Raw genomic sequence first — 19,503 nt, 5'->3', positions numbered from 1 at the left:
CTAATATTAATACCTTATTGCATGGCCATATTGTAGCCTACATGCATTAATATTACCCAATAATGTTGACAGGTTTATAATCTATAATCCCAAATTTTAGGGCGGTTGGGGGGCATGCTCCCCTGAGAACATTTTTATTTCTATGATCTACATATGTGCATTTTAAGATGTTTTGAAGGCCAAAAAAAATTGATAACAGCTTGAAAACCATATCACTGGGCAGTAGATTATTTGTCTTTCTTATCTCCACATCTCTCTTTTTCTCGGTTTTATCTTGCCCTGTCTCTTCCCCCCACAACTCTAAGCTTAGAATGATATAGTTTTTTCTTTTTTCGTCAGTGAAGAAAAAAATATGGTTTACAGAGAAAAAGAGTACAGTGTCTGTTGCACACGGCTAGGGGCGAATGGCCGGATGATGTTTTTTGATGAATCGCTTTCGTCTTAGTTTCAGTCTTCATTGACCTTGGTCCACCTATCTGTGGATTTGTCTGGACGGTTTGACGCAAGAAATGTTTCGAAATCCACAAATGCCCAGAAGCGATTCACACGTGAATGCCTGGCAGACTTGTGTTTGTGACATAAAGACATATGTGTTCATCTCTTTACATTTATTCAATATATTCCAATGGAACAGTTAATTCAATAAAAACTTTAGAAAATTGAGTGTATTGTTGTGTCAGTTCCGTTATTACTGGTTAAGCATTGTGCTAATGTTTCTTTCTCTGCGATCAGATGATAAAGTATGTTTTGTTCATTCTGTATTGTTTCTCATATGAAGTTATTGTAATGGCAGTTGCTTCTAATTCTTCTGTTCCACCTTTGGTAGTCTGTCTAACTACAACCAGTATTTGAAACGCAAGCAAACAAACGGTCTACTTTTTTTTCCAAATGTTCACTTCCAAACATTAAATTATACATAGACATGGTACACTCGATCCAAAAAAACTTCCAACGTCTTTAACTTCTGTTGGGCTAACAGTTTAGACCCAGAGACCAGATATGTAGAAAGGAAGACCAGGAGTCAGGATGATCAATCAAATGAAGAGATTTTACTGAAGAATAGTTTGCACTTTTACCGATAGAGCCAGCGTAAAAGTCTCTCTCTCTCTCGAGGAGGAGGAGGAGGAGGAGGAGGAGGAGGAGGAGGAGGAGGAGGAGGAGGAGGAGGAGGAGGAGGTTGCAAGCCAGCACTAACTAACACAAAATTACCACCCCAATTATACCAGTCTCAAAGGCATGGTTTACCTTATTACAGATTAAATCTGCATCTCCATAAAGTTGGTCAGCAGCAGGAAGCATGAAGTGCACTAAAACTTCCTGGTATATGGCTGCATTGACCTTGGACCTAAGAAAACACAGTTGACCAACACCAGCATTTGACATGACACCCCAAACCATCACTGACTCTAGAAACTTTACACTGGAGCTCAAGGAACTAGGATTGTGTGCCTCTCCTCTTCCTCCAGAAAACTTGATTTCCAAAGGTAATGCAAAATTTACTTTCATCAAAGAACATACCTTTGGCCCACTTAGCAGTCCTTTTTGTCTTTAGCCCAGGCAACACGCTTCTGATGCTGTCTGTTGTTCAAGAGTGGCTTGACACACAAGCCACTCTTGAACATTTATTGTTTCAATTCGACTGCCTAGCCAGCACAGTCCTTAATAATGCCTATTTAGTTATTGTTAGCCTATTTCAGTATTCATCTTGATATTCGTCAACTTGTCTTTTACCCTTGCAACTTGTCTTGTCTCTTCCCCTTTTCTCTCGCCGCTTTTACCCTTGGCCATAGGCACATTCTCTGTTGTCTTTCTGCAAATGTCAGATCCTCTGCAAGGCAAACACCTCATTCCTTGAGTGCAGGATGATCCCGCGCAGCATTCCAGACTTTCTCTCTGTAGGTCCGGAGTGCGAACTGGATGATGACCCGTCCCAGGACGTCCAACTCTATGGATTGTGTCAACGCAAAAACGGAGTAAGAATTACTCCGTTTTTCTACCGCGTCTGGAGTAAGAATTTTTAGGATTTTGAGCTCTTTGGTTCTGATATCTTCTCCTTCTGTTTCTTTGAGGTTTTTTAACCTTAAATTTCAACTCCTACTTTAGATCTCGGCTTGATCACACTTGCCTTGATCCATCCGAGCCACCTGCTCAATTTGCGACACCTTATTCTCGTTACTCTTGACCCTTGCAGATAGCGACTTAATTTCCTCTACCAAGAAATCAGTCGTCTTTGCCAGATTTACTATTGTAAGGGATTGATTCAGGTCAAATAACTCAAAGGGGTATTGAATTACAGTGAAAGGAACCATAATACATATTAAATGATTCAAAATTAATATTTAACACTTATTTTGTTTAAAATTTTAAATGTTATGTTCACTGTTTGTGAGCTTAGGTAAGAAAATTGATCAGTTTAAGGCAGTAATTTATAAACACATAGCCCAAGACACCTGTATAGATGAAAAAGGTAAACACAAGTTTATTGAACTATTCTAAACACACAAACTAACGAAAACACACATTCAAAAATGGGAAAGGGATGTTTATTAATGGAAAGGAGTGAAGTCCTAATGTCTCATTGAATGTCTTGTTTAGACATGATTTCTTAGCCACAACCTGAGAATCAATATACTACCAGGTCAACCTTAGTTTGCTTGCTTAGATATACGTTTTTTACCAGTTCAGCCAGAATGAAGAGTCATGTACTTGCATTTGAATGCTCCTACGAGCATGGGTTCCTCTTAGGATGGTAGTAAGTTGTTGTGTTCAGAGGGACGGATAGTTGGTTTTGCCCGGATCCTGGATAGCGTTAGCTGGTTGCTACATGACGGGAGTCTCTGAGACGCAGCTGCGCGGACTCCAGGAAGTTTTCTTTGGCGAGGTTCAGACAGAGTTTCGAAGTGTGGTGAAGAGCTCTGGGTATATCGGTCTGATATCTTGGCTGCGTCTTAAACCTGGAAAATGCTGCCTTCGGAGGACACATTTGAAGGCAGGAAGGCATCAAGCAATGTCCGAATCTATTGTTTGCTTCACTTCGCCTGTAAAGGAGTTTGTACTAATCAGCTGATCAGGAGATTGTGCTCGCCACAGGGTGTCAATCAAAACACATCACAGGATTGAAAATACTCGTCTTTACTTTCTATTAGCATGAGTGTGGTCTGAAATAAACAAATGAATGACATATTACAATAAATAATTACAATATACATACATAAAAGTAATATACATGTCTACATTCTGCAATCAATACAATTATCAGGGTCTGGACTGCACTACCAATCTTCGCCGCTAGATGGCGCGTGGCACACATATATTTTTATGTTTACAAACAGTAGATCACTGTCAAGGTTATTTCAGAGCAATACACGCAAGTGTCCACTAGATGGCGTCATGGAGACAGGTGTCTGGTGTTGTTTCGAAGCTTCTGCACATTTGCTTCAACTGTTTCAGTGCTTCACGAAGCCTCGGTCTGCCCATCACTACATATAACGAGGATCGCGGATTATCCGTGTATCTGAGTAAATGCTTAGTCATCATATATATCGACAGGATTACGGAAATATACGACCAATATTGTATACTTGATACCCATTAAAGGTGTTAACATTGCACTAGGTAACCACAAGCATGATATAATACAAATCAACAACTTAAGTAACTTAAATAACTCTGTATCTGCTATATTTATGGCAGTCAGTACGACGTGAATACGACGGAGATAAACAATTCGATCATTTACACTAATCATTGCTGTAACACTGCAGATTACTATACTAACAAACATCTTTAAGTAAATAGACTTACATTTTATCATGAACGCACACACAGAAGGTAAACTTTGAAGTTTGTGTACAGGAACATGTGATGTGTGTTCTTCTCTTAACTCTGCTTGACTGTTCGGGAAGTTTCTAGCTCGCCACCTAGCGTCCTTTTGACGTCACCGATAAGTTTGTCACTGATTGGTTAAATCTCCTTAACATTGCCTCTCTCCTGAGAGACCTTCATCTGATCGATTTTTGAAGGCAGCATACATGTATCCTTCGTTGCCTTTGGTATCCCATAATCCTGTGCTTTCTATTCAGTGACAGTTGAGGAAAAAGATGGCGTCCGAAAGTTGCATTTGCTGGTGAGTTTGTGTGTAAATGCATGTTTTTTTTACCAATATTTTCCACTTCTGGGCTCGTATTTATCAAACATCTTAGAATTACTCACAAGAACACTGCTAAGAATTGACTTAAGAGTAACAAAATTCCTGGCTCAAAGCTGCGCTTAAAAGTTAGTTATCAAGCGTCCCAATCATACTTTAAGTAAAGTGCAAGTCTAAATCTTAAGTGTCAGTCTTAGAGTTGATTTACGACACTTTGCTGTGCCACAAACTGGATTTTGGATGATTTCATAGGCATGAACCAATCATTGAAAAGATGTCCTTAGTAAAGAATATTCTCAGATAAATTAACATTGAATGGTGAAGTTCCTAAGAGGAGTTTACATCCAACACACTTTTGACAATAAAGAGTTTTCAATAGAATACATTATAATATACACATTTGAAATGAAAGATAAACATGTTTTCATCCATGTCTTAATTACAATTATTACACTGGTGTGCTGATAACTGACCCGCGTATATATAGCCTAGATTTTTTTTAATATAATCAGCCACCATGGATTCCAAAAGAAAACCGAACTGGCAGGAGGAAGAAGCGATCGCTACTGCTTGCTGAATTAGCCGAACAGCGGTGTTTATATATTTATTATAAAACCCAACACTAACCAGCGCTGAAAAAGATGATGCCTGCTCTGTCCAAACGATACCGTTCGATTAACTGCTTGTCGTCAAACATTTCGAACACATTCTCCCTCTCTTGAAAGATTTGCCCACGTCTCTGTCTCCTCAGCGCCATCTCAAGCCCCTACTGGCAACTCCTAACCACTTGAGAGACCTCTCGAGCTGTCTCAAATAACTGGGAGAGTAAGAGTGATTCTTAGCTTTAAGAAATTTGATAACTTGCTTTTATACTTAAGTTTGAAAGTAGTAGTAAATTTCATAAATTCTCAGCACTTAAGACTAAAATAGCACTTTGAGAAGCTTGATAAATACAGGCCCTGGGCCCGTATTTATCAAACATCTTAGAATTACTCACAAGAACACTGCTAAGAATTGACTTAAGAGTAAAAAAATTCTTGGCTCAAAGCTGCGCTTAAAAGTTAGTTATCAAGCATCCTAATCATACTTTAAGTAAAGTGTAGGACTAAATCTTAAGTGCTAGTCTTAGAGTGGATTTACGACACTTTGCTGTGCCACAAATGGAATTTTGGATGATGTCATAAGCATGAACCAATCACTGAATAGATGTCCTTATTTAAGAATATTCTCAGATAAATTCACATTGAATGGTGAAATTCCTAAGAGGAGTTTACATCCAATACACATTTAACAATAAAGAGTTTTCAAGAGAATACATTAAAATATACACATTTTAAATGAAAGATAAACATGTTTTCATCGATTTAATTACATTTTTTAAACTGGTGTGCTGTTAAATGACCTGCCTATATATAGCCTAGATTTTTTTATATATATAATCAGCCACCATGGATTCCAAAGGAAAACCGAAATGGCAGGAGGAAGAAGCGATCGCTACTGCTTGCTGAATTACTCGAACCAGCGCTGAAAAAGATGATGTCTGCTCTTTCCACACGATACCGTTTGATTAACTATTTGTCGTCAAACATTTCGAACACATTCTCCCTCTATTGAAAGATTTGCGCTCGTCTCTGTCTCCTCAGCGCCATCTCAAGCCCCTACTGGCAACTCCTTACCACTTGAGAGACCTCTCGAGCTGTCTTAAAGAACTGGGAGAGTAAGAGTGATTCTTAGCTTTAAGAAATTTGATAACTTTCTTTTATTCTTAAGTTTGAAAGTAGGAGTAAATTTCATGAATTCTCAGCCCTTAAGACTAAAATAGCACTTTGAGAATCTTGATAAATACGGGCCCTGTTCAGTAATCATAGTATAAAAAAAGCAATCATCATGAATGCAAGCTCTAGTTGTCATGATCAGAGTTGTGACACCTGAGCCAAATAATTAAATACTACATGTTCCCATGACAACCGATTGGCAAATGGCAGTTGCTGGCACTATAAAAAGTCCTGTTCCGCAGCACTATTCTGTGTTGGGTTGCAAGTATGTTTTTGTAGTGGTTTTATTGAGGTGGTGGAAGTTGTTGTATTACTGATTGGCCATGGAGGGTACCACTAGCCGACTATTAAGGTATGATGATAAATTGTAGTATCTGGCATTTGTCAACAAGTGGCATTAACAAGTGGTGTTTTCTCTTACAGTTTTTCTCTGGCACTTCTCAGTCTTTGTGTCTGTAGCCATATTGGAAGTGGTAAGATTTATCCAGGCAAGTTATATAATTTAGGTTTGATACCATGTCTGTCTGAATTGTCTCCTTTTTTCCCCCTCTTTTCTAGTTAGTGGCTTTGTCAGGAGTGGCTATCCCATATACTATGGGGCTGGTACTGGTTTTCCCATGCAGGCTGATGTGAAACCACGAAGTTCCTACAGTTCCTGGTATGGCATTAAAGTACCAAGTCCCATTAGTCCTCAAAGTTCCATGGAATTAACTTCTAGTGCTGAAGAAGTTAAGGGTGGTTATACCAGTGTAAGCTATAGTCCTCAAAATGGCTCTTCTGGTTTTGGACCAGTGACTGATTTATATAAGCCTGGTTCTGACTCTGATGCTAGAAGCCAACTTCAAGGATCTCTATCTTTGGCTGGTAGTGGTAGTCTTGTTTCTGGTTCTGTGGCCACTGCAGTGGGCCCAAGTATGAGCAGTGAGTCTCTACCCGAGCCAGCAAAGCTCCACTATCAAACTGCAGAACAGCCTGTAGTACACAGTAATGAGTCTGTGGCATCTAGCAGCCAGCAACTATTGCAGAACGGTTCCCAGTCCAGTGGTCCATTAGTGCAAGTCCGCTACCAGGCTGCAACGCATCCCATTATAAAGCCTCAGAGAAGTAGACTTCAATTTGGTGCCAACTTGCTTTCTGACACCAGGCCAGTCCATTTTCCAAGTGCTACCTATGTCAAGGCTTTGCAGCAAATAAATGAGACCTCACAACCCAACTATCAATTAGGACAAGTCAGTTATGGGTCTGGACTTGTGCCATTGCTCAGTGGCCAGCAACTAGTGCAGTCAGGCTATGGTTCCATGGTTCCGCCCAATGATGTGCAACAAGCACAGGCACTAAACCAACTTGTGGCTCAGCCCAGCATCCAACTATCACGTCAAGCAAGCAGCCAGAACTCTGAGCAAGTTATTTCAAACTCCATGGAACAGTCCAGTGGCCTACCTCTAGCACAAGTCAGCTCACAGTCTCTAGACCAGTCCATCACCCAACAACCAGCCCAAGTCAGCTCCCAGTCTGTGGATCAGTCTAGCACCCAACAACCAGCCCAAGACAGCTCACAATCTGTGTCCCAGCCCAGTGGCCTGCTGCTAGTACAAGGCAGCTCACAGCCTGTGGACCAGTCCAGCACCCAACAACCAGTCCAAGCCAGCTCCCAGTCTATGGATCTGTCTAGCACCCAACAACCAGCCCAAGACAGCTCACAATCTGTGTCCCAGCCCATTGGCCTGCTGCTAGTACAAGGCAGCTCACAGCCTGTGGACCAGTCCAACACCCACCAACCAGCCCAAGCCAGCTCACAATCTGTGGTCCAGTCAGGTAGCCTGTCGTCAGCCCAAGTCCGTTACCAGTATGTGTCCCAGCCCAGTGGCTTGCTGCCAGCACAAGCCCGCTACCAGTCTGTATTTAAGCCCAGTGGCCTGACGCTTGCACAAGCCCGTTACCAGTCCATATCCCAGCCCAGTGGCATGCTGTCAGCACAAACCCATTACCAGTCTGTGGACCAGCCCAGTGTCTTGCAGCCAGCACAAGCCCGCTACCAGTCTGTGTTTAAGCCCAGTGGCCTGAAGTTTGCACAAGCCCGTTACCAGTCCATATCCCAGCCCAGTGGCCTGCTGTCAGCACAAACCCGTTACCAGTCTGTGGACCAGCCCAGTGGCCTGAAGCTTGCAGAAGCCCGTTACCAGTCCATATCTCAGCCCAGCAGTCTGCAGTCAGCACAAGCCCGTTACCAGTCCATATCCCAGCCCAGTGGCCTGCTGTCAGCACAAACCCGTTACCAGTCTGTGGACCAGCCCAGTGGCCTGAAGCTTGCAGAAGCCCGTTACCAGTCCATATCCCAGCCGAGTGGCCTGCTGTCAGCACATACCCGTTACCAGTCTGTGGACCAGCCCAGTAGCCTGAAGCTGGCACAAGCTCGTTACCAGTATGTGTCTCGGCCCAGTGGCTTGCTGTCAGCAAAAGCCCGCTACCAGTCTGTATCTAAGCCCAGTGGCCTACTGCTAGTACAAGGCAGCTCACAGTCTGTGGACCAATCCAGCACCCAACAACCAGCCCAAGCCAGCTCCCAGCCTGTGGACCATTCCAGCACACAACCAGCCCAAGACAGCTCACAATCTGTGGTCCAGTCAGGTAGCCTGTCATCAGCCCAAGCCCAATACCAGTCTGTGGACCAGCCCAGTGGCCTGCTGCTAGCACAAGACAGCTCCCAGTCTGTGGACCAGTCCAACACCCAACAACCAGACCAAGCCAGCTCCCAGTCTGTGGATCAGTCAAGCACCCAACAACCAGCCCAAGACAGCTCACAATCTGAGGTCCAGTCAGGTAGCCTGTCATCAGCCCAAGCCCCTTACCAGTATGTGTCCCAGCCCAGTGGCCCGCTGCTAGAAGTCAGTTCACAGCCTCTGGACCAGTCCATCACCCAACAACCAGCCCAAGACAGCTCACAATCTGTGTCCCAGCCCAGTGGCCTGCTGCTAGTAGAAGTCAGCTCACACCCTCTGGACCAGTCCATCACCCAACAACCGGCCCAAGACAGCTCACTATCTGTGTCCCAGCCTAGTGGCATGCTGCTAGTACAAGGCAGCTCACAGTCTGTGGACCAGTCCAGCACACAGCAACCTACCCAAGCCAGCTCACAGCCTGTGGACCAGTCCAGCACACAACCAGCCCAAGCCAGCTCACAATCTGTGATCCAGTCAGGTAGCCTGTCATCAGACCAAGCCCCTTACCAGTATGTGTCCAAGCCCAGTGGCTTGCTGTCAGCACAAACCCATTACCAGTCTGTGGACCAGCCCAGTGTCTTGCTGTCAGCACAAGCCCGCTACCAGTCTGTATCTAAACCCAGTGGCCTGAAGCTGCCACAAGTCCGTTACCAGTCCATATCTCTGCCCAGCAGTCTGCAGTCAGCACAAGCCCGTTACCAGTCCATATCCCAGCCCAGTGGCCTGAAGGTGGCACAAGCCAGCTCACCGTCTGTGTACCAGTCCAAACCTCAACAAACTGCCCTAGCAAGTTTTCAATCTGTGGCCCACTCAGGTAGCCTGTCATCAGCCCAAGCCCCTTACCAGTATGTGTCCAAGCCCAGTGGCTTGCTGTCAGCACAAGCCCGCTACCAGTCTGTATCTAAACCCAGTGGCCTGAAGCTGCCACAAGTCCGTTACCAGTCCATATCCCAGCCTAGTGGTCTGCAGTCAGCACAAGCCCGCTACCAGTCCATATCTCAGCCCAGCAGTCTGCAGTCAGCACAAGCCCGTTACCAGTCTCTGTCCCAGCCCAGTGGCCTGAAGGTGGCACAAGCCAGCTCCCTGTCTGTGGACCAGTCCAAACCTCAACAACCTGCCCAAGTCAGTACCCAATCTGTGGTCCAGTCAGGTAGCCTGTCATCAGCCCAAGCCCGTAACCAGTATGTGTCCCAACCCAGTGGTCTGCAGTCAGCACAAACCCGTTACCAGTCTGTGGACCAGCCCAGTGGCCTGAAGCTTGCACAAGCCCGTTACCAGTCCATATCCCAGCCCAGTGGCATGCTGTCAGCACAAACCCATTACCAGTCTGTGGACCAGCCCAGTGTCTTGCAGCCAGCACAAGCCCGCTACCAGTCTGTGTTTAAGCCCAGTGGCCTGAAGTTTGCACAAGCCCGTTACCAGTCCATTTCCCAGCCCAGTGGCCTGCTGTCAGCGCAAACCCGTTACCAGTCTGTGGACCAGCCCAGTGGCCTGAAGCTTGCAGAAGCCCGTTACCAGTCCATATCTCAGCCCAGCAGTCTGCAGTCAGCACAAGCCCGTTACCAGTCCATATCCCAGCCCAGTGGCCTGCTGTCAGCACAAACCCGTTACCAGTCTGTGGACCAGCCCAGTGGCCTGAAGCTTGCAGAAGCCCGTTACCAGTCCATATCCCAGCCGAGTGGCCTGCTGTCAGCACATACCCGTTACCAGTCTGTGGACCAGCCCAGTAGCCTGAAGCTGGCACAAGCTCGTTACCAGTATGTGTCTCGGCCCAGTGGCTTGCTGTCAGCAAAAGACCGCTACCAGTCTGTATCTAAGCCCAGTGGCCTACTGCTAGTACAAGGCAGCTCACAGTCTGTGGATCAGTCCAGCACCCAACAACCAGCCCAAGCCAGCTCACAGTCTGTGGACCAATCCAGCACCCAACAACCAGCCCAAGCCAGCTCCCAGCCTGTGGACCATTCCAGCACACAACCAGCCCAAGACAGCTCACAATCTGTGGTCCAGTCAGGTAGCCTGTCATCAGCCCAAGCCCAATACCAGTCTGTGGACCAGCCCAGTGGCCTGCTGCTAGCACAAGACAGCTCCCAGTCTGTGGACCAGTCCAACACCCAACAACCAGACCAAGCCAGCTCCCAGTCTGTGGATCAGTCAAGCACCCAACAACCAGCCCAAGACAGCTCACAATCTGAGGTCCAGTCAGGTAGCCTGTCATCAGCCCAAGCCCCTTACCAGTATGTGTCCCAGCCCAGTGGCCCGCTGCTAGAAGTCAGCTCACAGCCTCTGGACCAGTCCATCACCCAACAACCAGCCCAAGACAGCTCACTATCTGTGTCCCAGCCTAGTGGCATGCTGCTAGTACAAGGCAGCTCACAGTCTGTGGACCAGTCCAGCACACAGCAACCTACCCAAGCCAGCTCACAGCCTGTGGACCAGTCCAGCACACAACCAGCCCAAGCCAGCTCACAATCTGTGATCCAGTCAGGTAGCCTGTCATCAGACCAAGCCCCTTACCAGTATGTGTCCAAGCCCAGTGGCTTGCTGTCAGCACAAACCCATTACCAGTCTGTGGACCAGCCCAGTGTCTTGCTGTCAGCACAAGCCCGCTACCAGTCTGTATCTAAACCCAGTGGCCTGAAGCTGCCACAAGTCCGTTACCAGTCCATATCCCTGCCCAGCAGTCTGCAGTCAGCACAAGCCCGTTACCAGTCCATATCCCAGCCCAGTGGCCTGAAGGTGGCACAAGCCAGCTCACCGTCTGTGTACCAGTCCAAACCTCAACAAACTGCCCTAGCAAGTTTTCAATCTGTGGCCCACTCAGGTAGCCTGTCATCAGCCCAAGCCCCTTACCAGTATGTGTCCAAGCCCAGTGGCTTGCTGTCAGCACAAGCCCGCTACCAGTCTGTATCTAAACCCAGTGGCCTGAAGCTGCCACAAGTCCGTTACCAGTCCATATCCCAGCCTAGTGGTCTGCAGTCAGCACAAGCCCGCTACCAGTCCATATCTCAGCCCAGCAGTCAGCACAAGCCCGTTACCAGTCTCTGTCCCAGCCCAGTGGCCTGAAGGTGGCACAAGCCAGCTCCCTGTCTGTGGACCAGTCCAAACCTCAACAACCTGCCCAAGCCAGTTCCCAATCTGTGGTCCAGTCAGGTAGCCTGTCATCAGCCCAAGCCCGTAACCAGTATGTGTCCCAGCCCAGTGGTCTGCAGTCAGCACAAGCCCGCTACCAGTCTATATATCAGCCCAGCAGTCTGCAGTCATCACAAGCCCGTTACCAGTCTCTGTCCCAGCCCAGTGGCCTGAAGGTGGCACAAGCCAGCTCACTGTCTGTGGACCAGTCCAAACCTCAACAACCTGCCCAAGCCAGTTCCCAATCTGTGGTCCAGTCAGGTAGCCTGTCATCAGCCCAAGCCCGTTACCAGTCTCTGTCCCAGCCCAGTGGCCTGAAGCTGGCACAAGCCACCTCGCAGTTTGTGGACCAGTCTAACATGCAACAACAAGCCCATGTCCGCTACCAGTCTGTATCTAAACCCAGTGGCCTGAAGGTGGCACAAGCCAGCTCACTGTCTGTGGACCAGTCCAAACCTCAACAACCTGCCCAAGCCAGTTCCCAATCTGTGGTCCACTCAGGTAGCCTGTCATCAGCCCAAGCCCGTTACCAGTCTCTGTCCCAGCCCAGTGGCCTGAAGCTGGCACAAGCCACCTCACAGTTTGTGGACCAGTCTAACATGCAACAAACAGCCCAAGTCCGTTACCAGTCTGTCGTCCAGTCAGGTAGCCTGCCATCTGCGCACGCCCGTTACCAATCTGTGTTCCGGAGCCCTGGTTTCCATGTCTTTCCTATCCCAGAGCAATCTAGCCTTGGTTCCAAACCTCTGGGACAGCCCAGCAATGTACCTCTTCACGCTATGAGTCTGCAGTCTGTCCAGCCTGACTTCCAAGATTTAACACCTCTGCAGACTACTCAAAACAAACGTCTCTCTCCAGGCATATTGAGGTTGTTGCAACAAGTGAAGTCATAGCTGCATACTTTGTCTACTCAAGAGTTTGCTTTTGAAAAAATAAATATTTCTAAAACCAGTTCAGTAGTTTTGTTGTGTATGGGGAGGTTGGGGTTAAAGATTTGTAACCAAGTGTCTACAGGGAAGTCTTTGACCCATGGAAGTTTCAAGTATTGTTTGTGCTGCGTTTGCATGACCTCATCTTTGATTGACGTGCTCTGCTTTGTTCTTGCTTAAGCCCCATTTACACCTGGAGAAATGGTTGCTCTGATCCAAATAGTGGCTTATGCTGATCGGTGTAAATGGGGTCTAAAATACTTTCAACCACTTCCAGATTGCTTTCATAGTGTAACTGCTGATGTGGTCAAATGCATTCAAATGGCCACAAACACCTACTGACAATGCATTAACTTTATGGGAGGCATGCTACCCTTACCATTTCAGTTTACTTGTCCTTCTCAAATACTTCATTTACTTAAGCAAACTTAAATAGTCACTGTATATTTGATTTATACTGACTTAACCCTTTAGGAATCTGAGGTTTTTCTATAATGTTTTTGACATTAATTTCAAAAGGCTAATCTTAAGACTTTATGTAAATTAGAAATCTTGGGTGAACCAAAGTTTATTTAGGGATCTAATTTGCATATGTCATATGGTGGTCATCTTGGATTATAGAATTTTCATAAAGTCAAATGTTTAAATTATAAAATGCAACACAGGTAAATTTCAGGTTCCATGTATGGGGCACATATATTATGCGTAATATGTGAGAGGAGACTAGCCAGCAATGACTTTCGCTAAAGTATGTTTTGTTTGTTTTTTGTTTATTCTGTATTTATTTTTTATTTTTTTTGCATTGACTTGTATTAGCGTGTATTTGTTTTCCTGTTAAAGGGGCAGACTAGCCACTGTTTCTTGTGTATTTAAGTTTCTTTTTGGGTTATATTTGATTTTGATTTACTACATGTGTTTAATCCAATCATACTAATAATTGATCTGGGTGGTGTGTGGCACTTCTGTGTGGTGTGCATTAGAAGGTTGGCACTATAAATGGTGATTTTAAAGGTTACTTATTTGTGGTATATGCTCTGGGTTTCTTTTTTTTCCCTCTGCAGGTGGTAGGCGGTGTAAAAGAGCAGGCCGGACCCTTCTTGCATTCTCGAGGAGAGCCATTTCCCGATTCTATGAATCTTATTGCAGACACAAATTGTAATTGGTTTTAACCTTTTGATATGGCTTGTGTTGTACCAATAAAATTGTGATTATTGACAAACTACATTTGTTGTTTATAATCCCATTATTTTTGGAAGGCTCCTCCTGCCTTAAATAAGGAGGTTGCGTAGTCAGTTTTATATTTATTACACTACATATAATATATATATATATATATATATATATATATATATATATATATATATATATATATATATATATATATATATATATATATATTATGCATAATAGCCCCCTCTGCCCATTGTCACGCTGCCTCTGCTCCTGCTATAAGCAGCGCGGCCAGATCTGCCTTGCACGCATGCCGAGTGTGCACAGCTTGTACTACTGTCATTGCACCTCCCCACCCTGCCTCCACGTTACCCCTAAATGTCCTATGAGTAGTTCAACCCAGGGACGGAATGGGGCTAAAAAACAGCCCTGGACTTTCTCCCAAATCCCATCATGGCCCATCATCCTTCCATTCACCCCTAGCCGTGTGCAACAGACACTGTGAATGTACTCTCGTCTTCCTCAGTTTTTTTTTTTTTGTTTGTTGTTGCACGTAGCAGTATATAAGTGATCGTATTAGTGCCCCTGCTGACGACGGCTGTTGATATCAGGGGCATTTCTAGGATTTTCATTTTACGGGGGCCTTAGCCCCCAGTGAGGGTAGCCTATGAAAAAAAAAATGTTGACACTTAAGGGTCCAAATTGTGCTATTAACTAGTAGCTTACTAACATTCATACGCATAGGATATTGGCTGTTAATAATTACATATAAAGCTAATATTAATACCTTATTGCATGGCCATATTGTAGCCTACATGCATTAATATTACCCAATAATGTTGACAGGTTTATAATCTATAATCCCAAATTTTAGGGCGGTTGGGGGGCATGCTCCCCTGAGAACATTTTTATTTCTATGATCTACATATGTGCATTTTAAGATGTTTTGAAGGCCAAAAAAAATTGATAACAGCTTGAAAACCATATCACTGGGCAGTAGATTATTTGTCTTTCTTATCTCCACATCTCTCTTTTTCTCGGTTTTATCTTGCCCTGTCTCTTCCCCCCACAACTCTAAGCTTAGAATGATATAGTTTTTTCTTTTTTCGTCAGTGAAGAAAAAAATATGGTTTACAGAGAAAAAGAGTACAGTGTCTGTTGCACACGGCTAGGGGCGAATGGCCGGATGATGTTTTTTGATGAATCGCTTTCGTCTTAGTTTCAGTCTTCATTGACCTTGGTCCACCTATCTGTGGATTTGTCTGGACGGTTTGACGCAAGAAATGTTTCGAAATCCACAAATGCCCAGAAGCGATTCACACGTGAATGCCTGGCAGACTTGTGTTTGTGACATAAAGACATATGTGTTCATCTCTTTACATTTATTCAATATATTCCAATGGAACAGTTAATTCAATAAAAACTTTAGAAAATTGAGTGTATTGTTGTGTCAGTTCCGTTATTACTGGTTAAGCATTGTGCTAATGTTTCTTTCTCTGCGATCAGATGATAAAGTATGTTTTGTTCATTCTGTATTGTTTCTCATATGAAGTTATTGTAATGGCAGTTGCTTCTAATTCTTCTGTTCCACCTTTGGTAGTCTGTCTAACTACAACCAGTATTTGAAACGCAAGCAAACAAACGGTCTACTTTTTTTTCCAAATGTTCACTTCCAAACATTAAATTATACATAGACATGGTACACTCGATCCAAAAAAACTTCCAACGTCTTTAACTTCTGTTGGGCTAACAGTTTAGACCCAGAGACCAGATATGTAGAAAGGAAGACCAGGAGTCAGGATGATCAATCAAATGAAGAGATTTTACTGAAGAATAGTTTGCACTTTTACCGATAGAGCCAGCGTAAAAGTCTCTCTCTCTCGAGGAGGAGGAGGAGGAGGAGGAGGAGGAGGAGGAGGAGGAGGAGGAGGTTGCAAGCCAGCACTAACTAACACAAAATTACCACCCCAATTATACCAGTCTCAAAGGCATGGTTTACCTTATTACAGATTAAATCTGCATCTCCATAAAGTTGGTCAGCAGCAGGAAGCATGAAGTGCACTAAAACTTCCTGGTATATGGCTGCATTGACCTTGGACCTAAGAAAACACAGTTGACCAACACCAGCATTTGACATGACACCCCAAACCATCACTGACTCTAGAAACTTTACACTGGAGCTCAAGGAACTAGGATTGTGTGCCTCTCCTCTTCCTCCAGAAAACTTGATTTCCAAAGGTAATGCAAAATTTACTTTCATCAAAGAACATACCTTTGGCCCACTCAGCAGTCCTTTTTGTCTTTAGCCCAGGCAACACGCTTCTGATGCTGTCTGTTGTTCAAGAGTGGCTTGACACACAAGCCACTCTTGAACATTTATTATTTCAATTCGACTGCCTAGCCAGCACAGTCCTTAATAATGCCTATTTAGTTATTGTTAGCCTATTTCAGTATTCATCTTGATATTCGTCAACTTGTCTTTTACCCTTGCAACTTGTCTTGTCTCTTCCCCTTTTCTCTCGCCGCTTTTACCCTTGGCCATAGGCACATTCTCTGTTGTCTTTCTGCAAATGTCAGATCCTCTGCAAGGCAAACACCTCATTCCTTGAGTGCAGGATGATCCCGCGCAGCTTTCCAGACTTTCTCTCTGTAGGTCCGGAGTGCGAACTGGATGATGACCCGTCCCAGGACGTCCAACTCTATGGATTGTGTCAACGCAAAAACGGAGTAAGAATTACTCCGTTTTTCTACCGCGTCTGGAGTAAGAATTTTTAGGATTTTGAGCTCTTTGGTTCTGATATCTTCTCCTTCTGTTTCTTTGAGGTTTTTTAACCTTAAATTTCAACTCCTACTTTAGATCTCGGCTTGATCACACTTGCCTTGATCCATCCGAGCCACCTGCTCAATTTGCGACACCTTATTCTCGTTACTCTTGACCCTTGCAGATAGCGACTTAATTTCCTCTACCAAGAAATCAGTCGTCTTTGCCAGATTTACTATTGTAAGGGATTGATTCAGGTCAAATAACTCAAAGGGGTATTGAATTACAGTGAAAGGAACCATAATACATATTAAATGATTCAAAATTAATATTTAACACTTATTTTGTTTAAAATTTTAAATGTTATGTTCACTGTTTGTGAGCTTAGGTAAGAAAATTGATCAGTTTAAGGCAGTAATTTATAAACACATAGCCCAAGACACCTGTATAGATGAAAAAGGTAAACACAAGTTTATTGAACTATTCTAAACACACAAACTAACGAAAACACACATTCAAAAATGGGAAAGGGATGTTTATTAATGGAAAGGAGTGAAGTCCTAATGTCTCATTGAATGTCTTGTTTAGACATGATTTCTTAGCCACAACCTGAGAATCAATATACTACCAGGTCAACCTTAGTTTGCTTGCTTAGATATACGTTTTTTACCAGTTCAGCCAGAATGAAGAGTCATGTACTTGCATTTGAATGCTCCTACGAGCATGGGTTCCTCTTAGGATGGTAGTAAGTTGTTGTGTTCAGAGGGACGGATAGTTGGTTTTGCCCGGATCCTGGATAGCGTTAGCTGGTTGCTACATGACGGGAGTCTCTGAGACGCAGCTGCGCGGACTCCAGGAAGTTTTCTTTGGCGAGGTTCAGACAGAGTTTCGAAGTGTGGTGAAGAGCTCTGGGTATATCGGTCTGATATCTTGGCTGCGTCCTAAACCTGGAAAATGCTGCCTTCGGAGGACACATTTGAAGGCAGGAAGGCATCAAGCAATGTCCGAATCTATTGTTTGCTTCACTTCGCCTGTAAAGGAGTTTGTACTAATCAGCTGATCAGGAGATTGTGCTCGCCACAGGGTGTCAATCAAAACACATCACAGGATTGAAAATACTCGTCTTTACTTTCTATTAGCATGAGTGTGGTCTGAAATAAACAAATGAATGACATATTACAATAAATAATTACAATATACATACATAAAAGTAATATACATGTCTACATTCTGCAATCAATACAATTATCAGGGTCTGGACTGCACTACCAATCTTCGCCGCTAGATGGCGCGTGGCACACATATATTTTTATGTTTACAAACAGTAGATCACTGTCAAGGTTATTTCAGAGCAATACACGCAAGTGTCCACTAGATGGCATCATGGAGACAGGTGTCTGGTGTTGTTTCGAAGCTTCTGCACATTTGCTTCAACTGTTTCAGTGCTTCACGAAGCCTCGGTCTGCCCATCACTACATATAACGAGGATCGCGGATTATCCGTGTATCTGAGTAAATGCTTAGTCATCATATATATCGACAGGATTACGGAAATATACGACCAATATTGTATACTTGATACCCATTAAAGGTGTTAACATTGCACTAGGTAACCACAAGCATGATATAATACAAATCAACAACTTAAGTAACTTAAATAACTCTTTATCTGCTATATTTATGGCAGTCAGTACGACGTGAATACGACGGAGATAAACAATTCGATCATTTACACTAATCATTGCTGTAACACTGCAGATTACTATACTAACAAACATCTTTAAGTAAATAGACTTACATTTTATCATGAACGCACACACAGAAGGTAAACTTTGAAGTTTGTGTACAGGAACATGTGATGTGTGTTCTTCTCTTAACTCTGCTTGACTGTTCGGGAAGTTTCTAGCTCGCCACCTAGCGTCCTTTTGACGTCACCGATAAGTTTGTCACTGATTGGTTAAATCTCCTTAACATTGCCTCTCTCCTGAGAGACCTTCATCTGATCGATTTTTGAAGGCAGCATACATGTATCCTTCGTTGCCTTTGGTATCCCATAATCCTGTGCTTTCCATTCAGTGACAGTTGAGGAAAAAGATGGCGTCCGAAAGTTGCATTTGCTGGTCAGTTTGTGTGTAAATGCATGTTTTTTTTACCAATATTTTCCACTTCTGGGCTCGTATTTATCAAACATCTTAGAATTACTCACAAGAACACTGCTAAGAATTGACTTAAGAGTAACAAAATTCCTGGCTCAAAGCTGCGCTTAAAAGTTAGTTATCAAGCGTCCCAATCATACTTTAAGTAAAGTGCAAGTCTAAATCTTAAGTGTCAGTCTTAGAGTTGATTTACGACACTTTGCTGTGCCACAAACTGGATTTTGGATGATTTCATAGGCATGAACCAATCATTGAAAAGATGTCCTTAGTAAAGAATATTCTCAGATAAATTAACATTGAAAGGTGAAGTTCCTAAGAGGAGTTTACATCCAACACACTTTTGACAATAAAGAGTTTTCAATAGAATACATTATAATATACACATTTGAAATGAAAGATAAACATGTTTTCATCCATGTCTTAATTACAATTATTACACTGGTGTGCTGATAACTGACCCGCGTATATATAGCCTAGATTTTTTTTAATATAATCAGCCACCATGGATTCCAAAAGAAAACCGAACTGGCAGGAGGAAGAAGCGATCGCTACTGCTTGCTGAATTAGCCGAACAGCGGTGTTTATATATTTATTATAAAACCCAACACTAACCAGCGCTGAAAAAGATGTTGCCTGCTCTGTCCAAACGATACCGTTCGATTAACTGCTTGTCGTCAAACATTTCGAACACATTCTCCCTCTCTTGAAAGATTTGCC

The 19,503-nt window shown here is 43.9% G+C and overlaps 1 protein-coding gene across 1 annotated transcript; it reads left to right on the top strand.

Moving 5' to 3' along the window:
* Nucleotides 1-6,172: 6,172 nt before the first annotated feature.
* On the top strand, nt 6,173-12,722 carry LOC137085375 (fap1 adhesin-like). The gene is made up of 5 exons (XM_067451935.1): nt 6,173-6,274; nt 6,346-6,395; nt 6,481-11,672; nt 11,741-11,947; nt 12,092-12,722. The coding sequence occupies exons 1-5, from the start codon at nt 6,246-6,248 to the stop codon at nt 12,662-12,664; spliced, it is 6,051 nt and encodes a 2,016-aa protein (XP_067308036.1). The 5' UTR covers nt 6,173-6,245; the 3' UTR covers nt 12,665-12,722.
* The last annotated feature ends 6,781 nt before the right edge of the window (nt 12,723-19,503 follow it).

This window comes from Pseudorasbora parva, chromosome 8, assembly GCF_024679245.1.
Source record: "Pseudorasbora parva isolate DD20220531a chromosome 8, ASM2467924v1, whole genome shotgun sequence".
In the NCBI taxonomy this organism is placed as follows: domain Eukaryota; kingdom Metazoa; phylum Chordata; class Actinopteri; order Cypriniformes; family Gobionidae; genus Pseudorasbora; species Pseudorasbora parva.
Note: the sequence above shows the minus strand (reverse complement) of the source record. Positions and strands in the feature narration are given on the sequence as shown.

Coding starts and splice junctions, on each gene's coding strand:
- LOC137085375 (XM_067451935.1), top strand. CDS start 6,246: ATGGAGGGTACCACTAGCCGACTATTAAG. Junction 6,396..6,480: donor CTGTAGCCATATTGGAAGTG/GTAAGATTTATC, acceptor CCTCTTTTCTAG/TTAGTGGCTTTGTCAGGAGT. Junction 11,948..12,091: donor CCCAGCCCAGTGGCCTGAAG/GTGGCACAAGCC, acceptor AGTGGCCTGAAG/CTGGCACAAGCCACCTCGCA.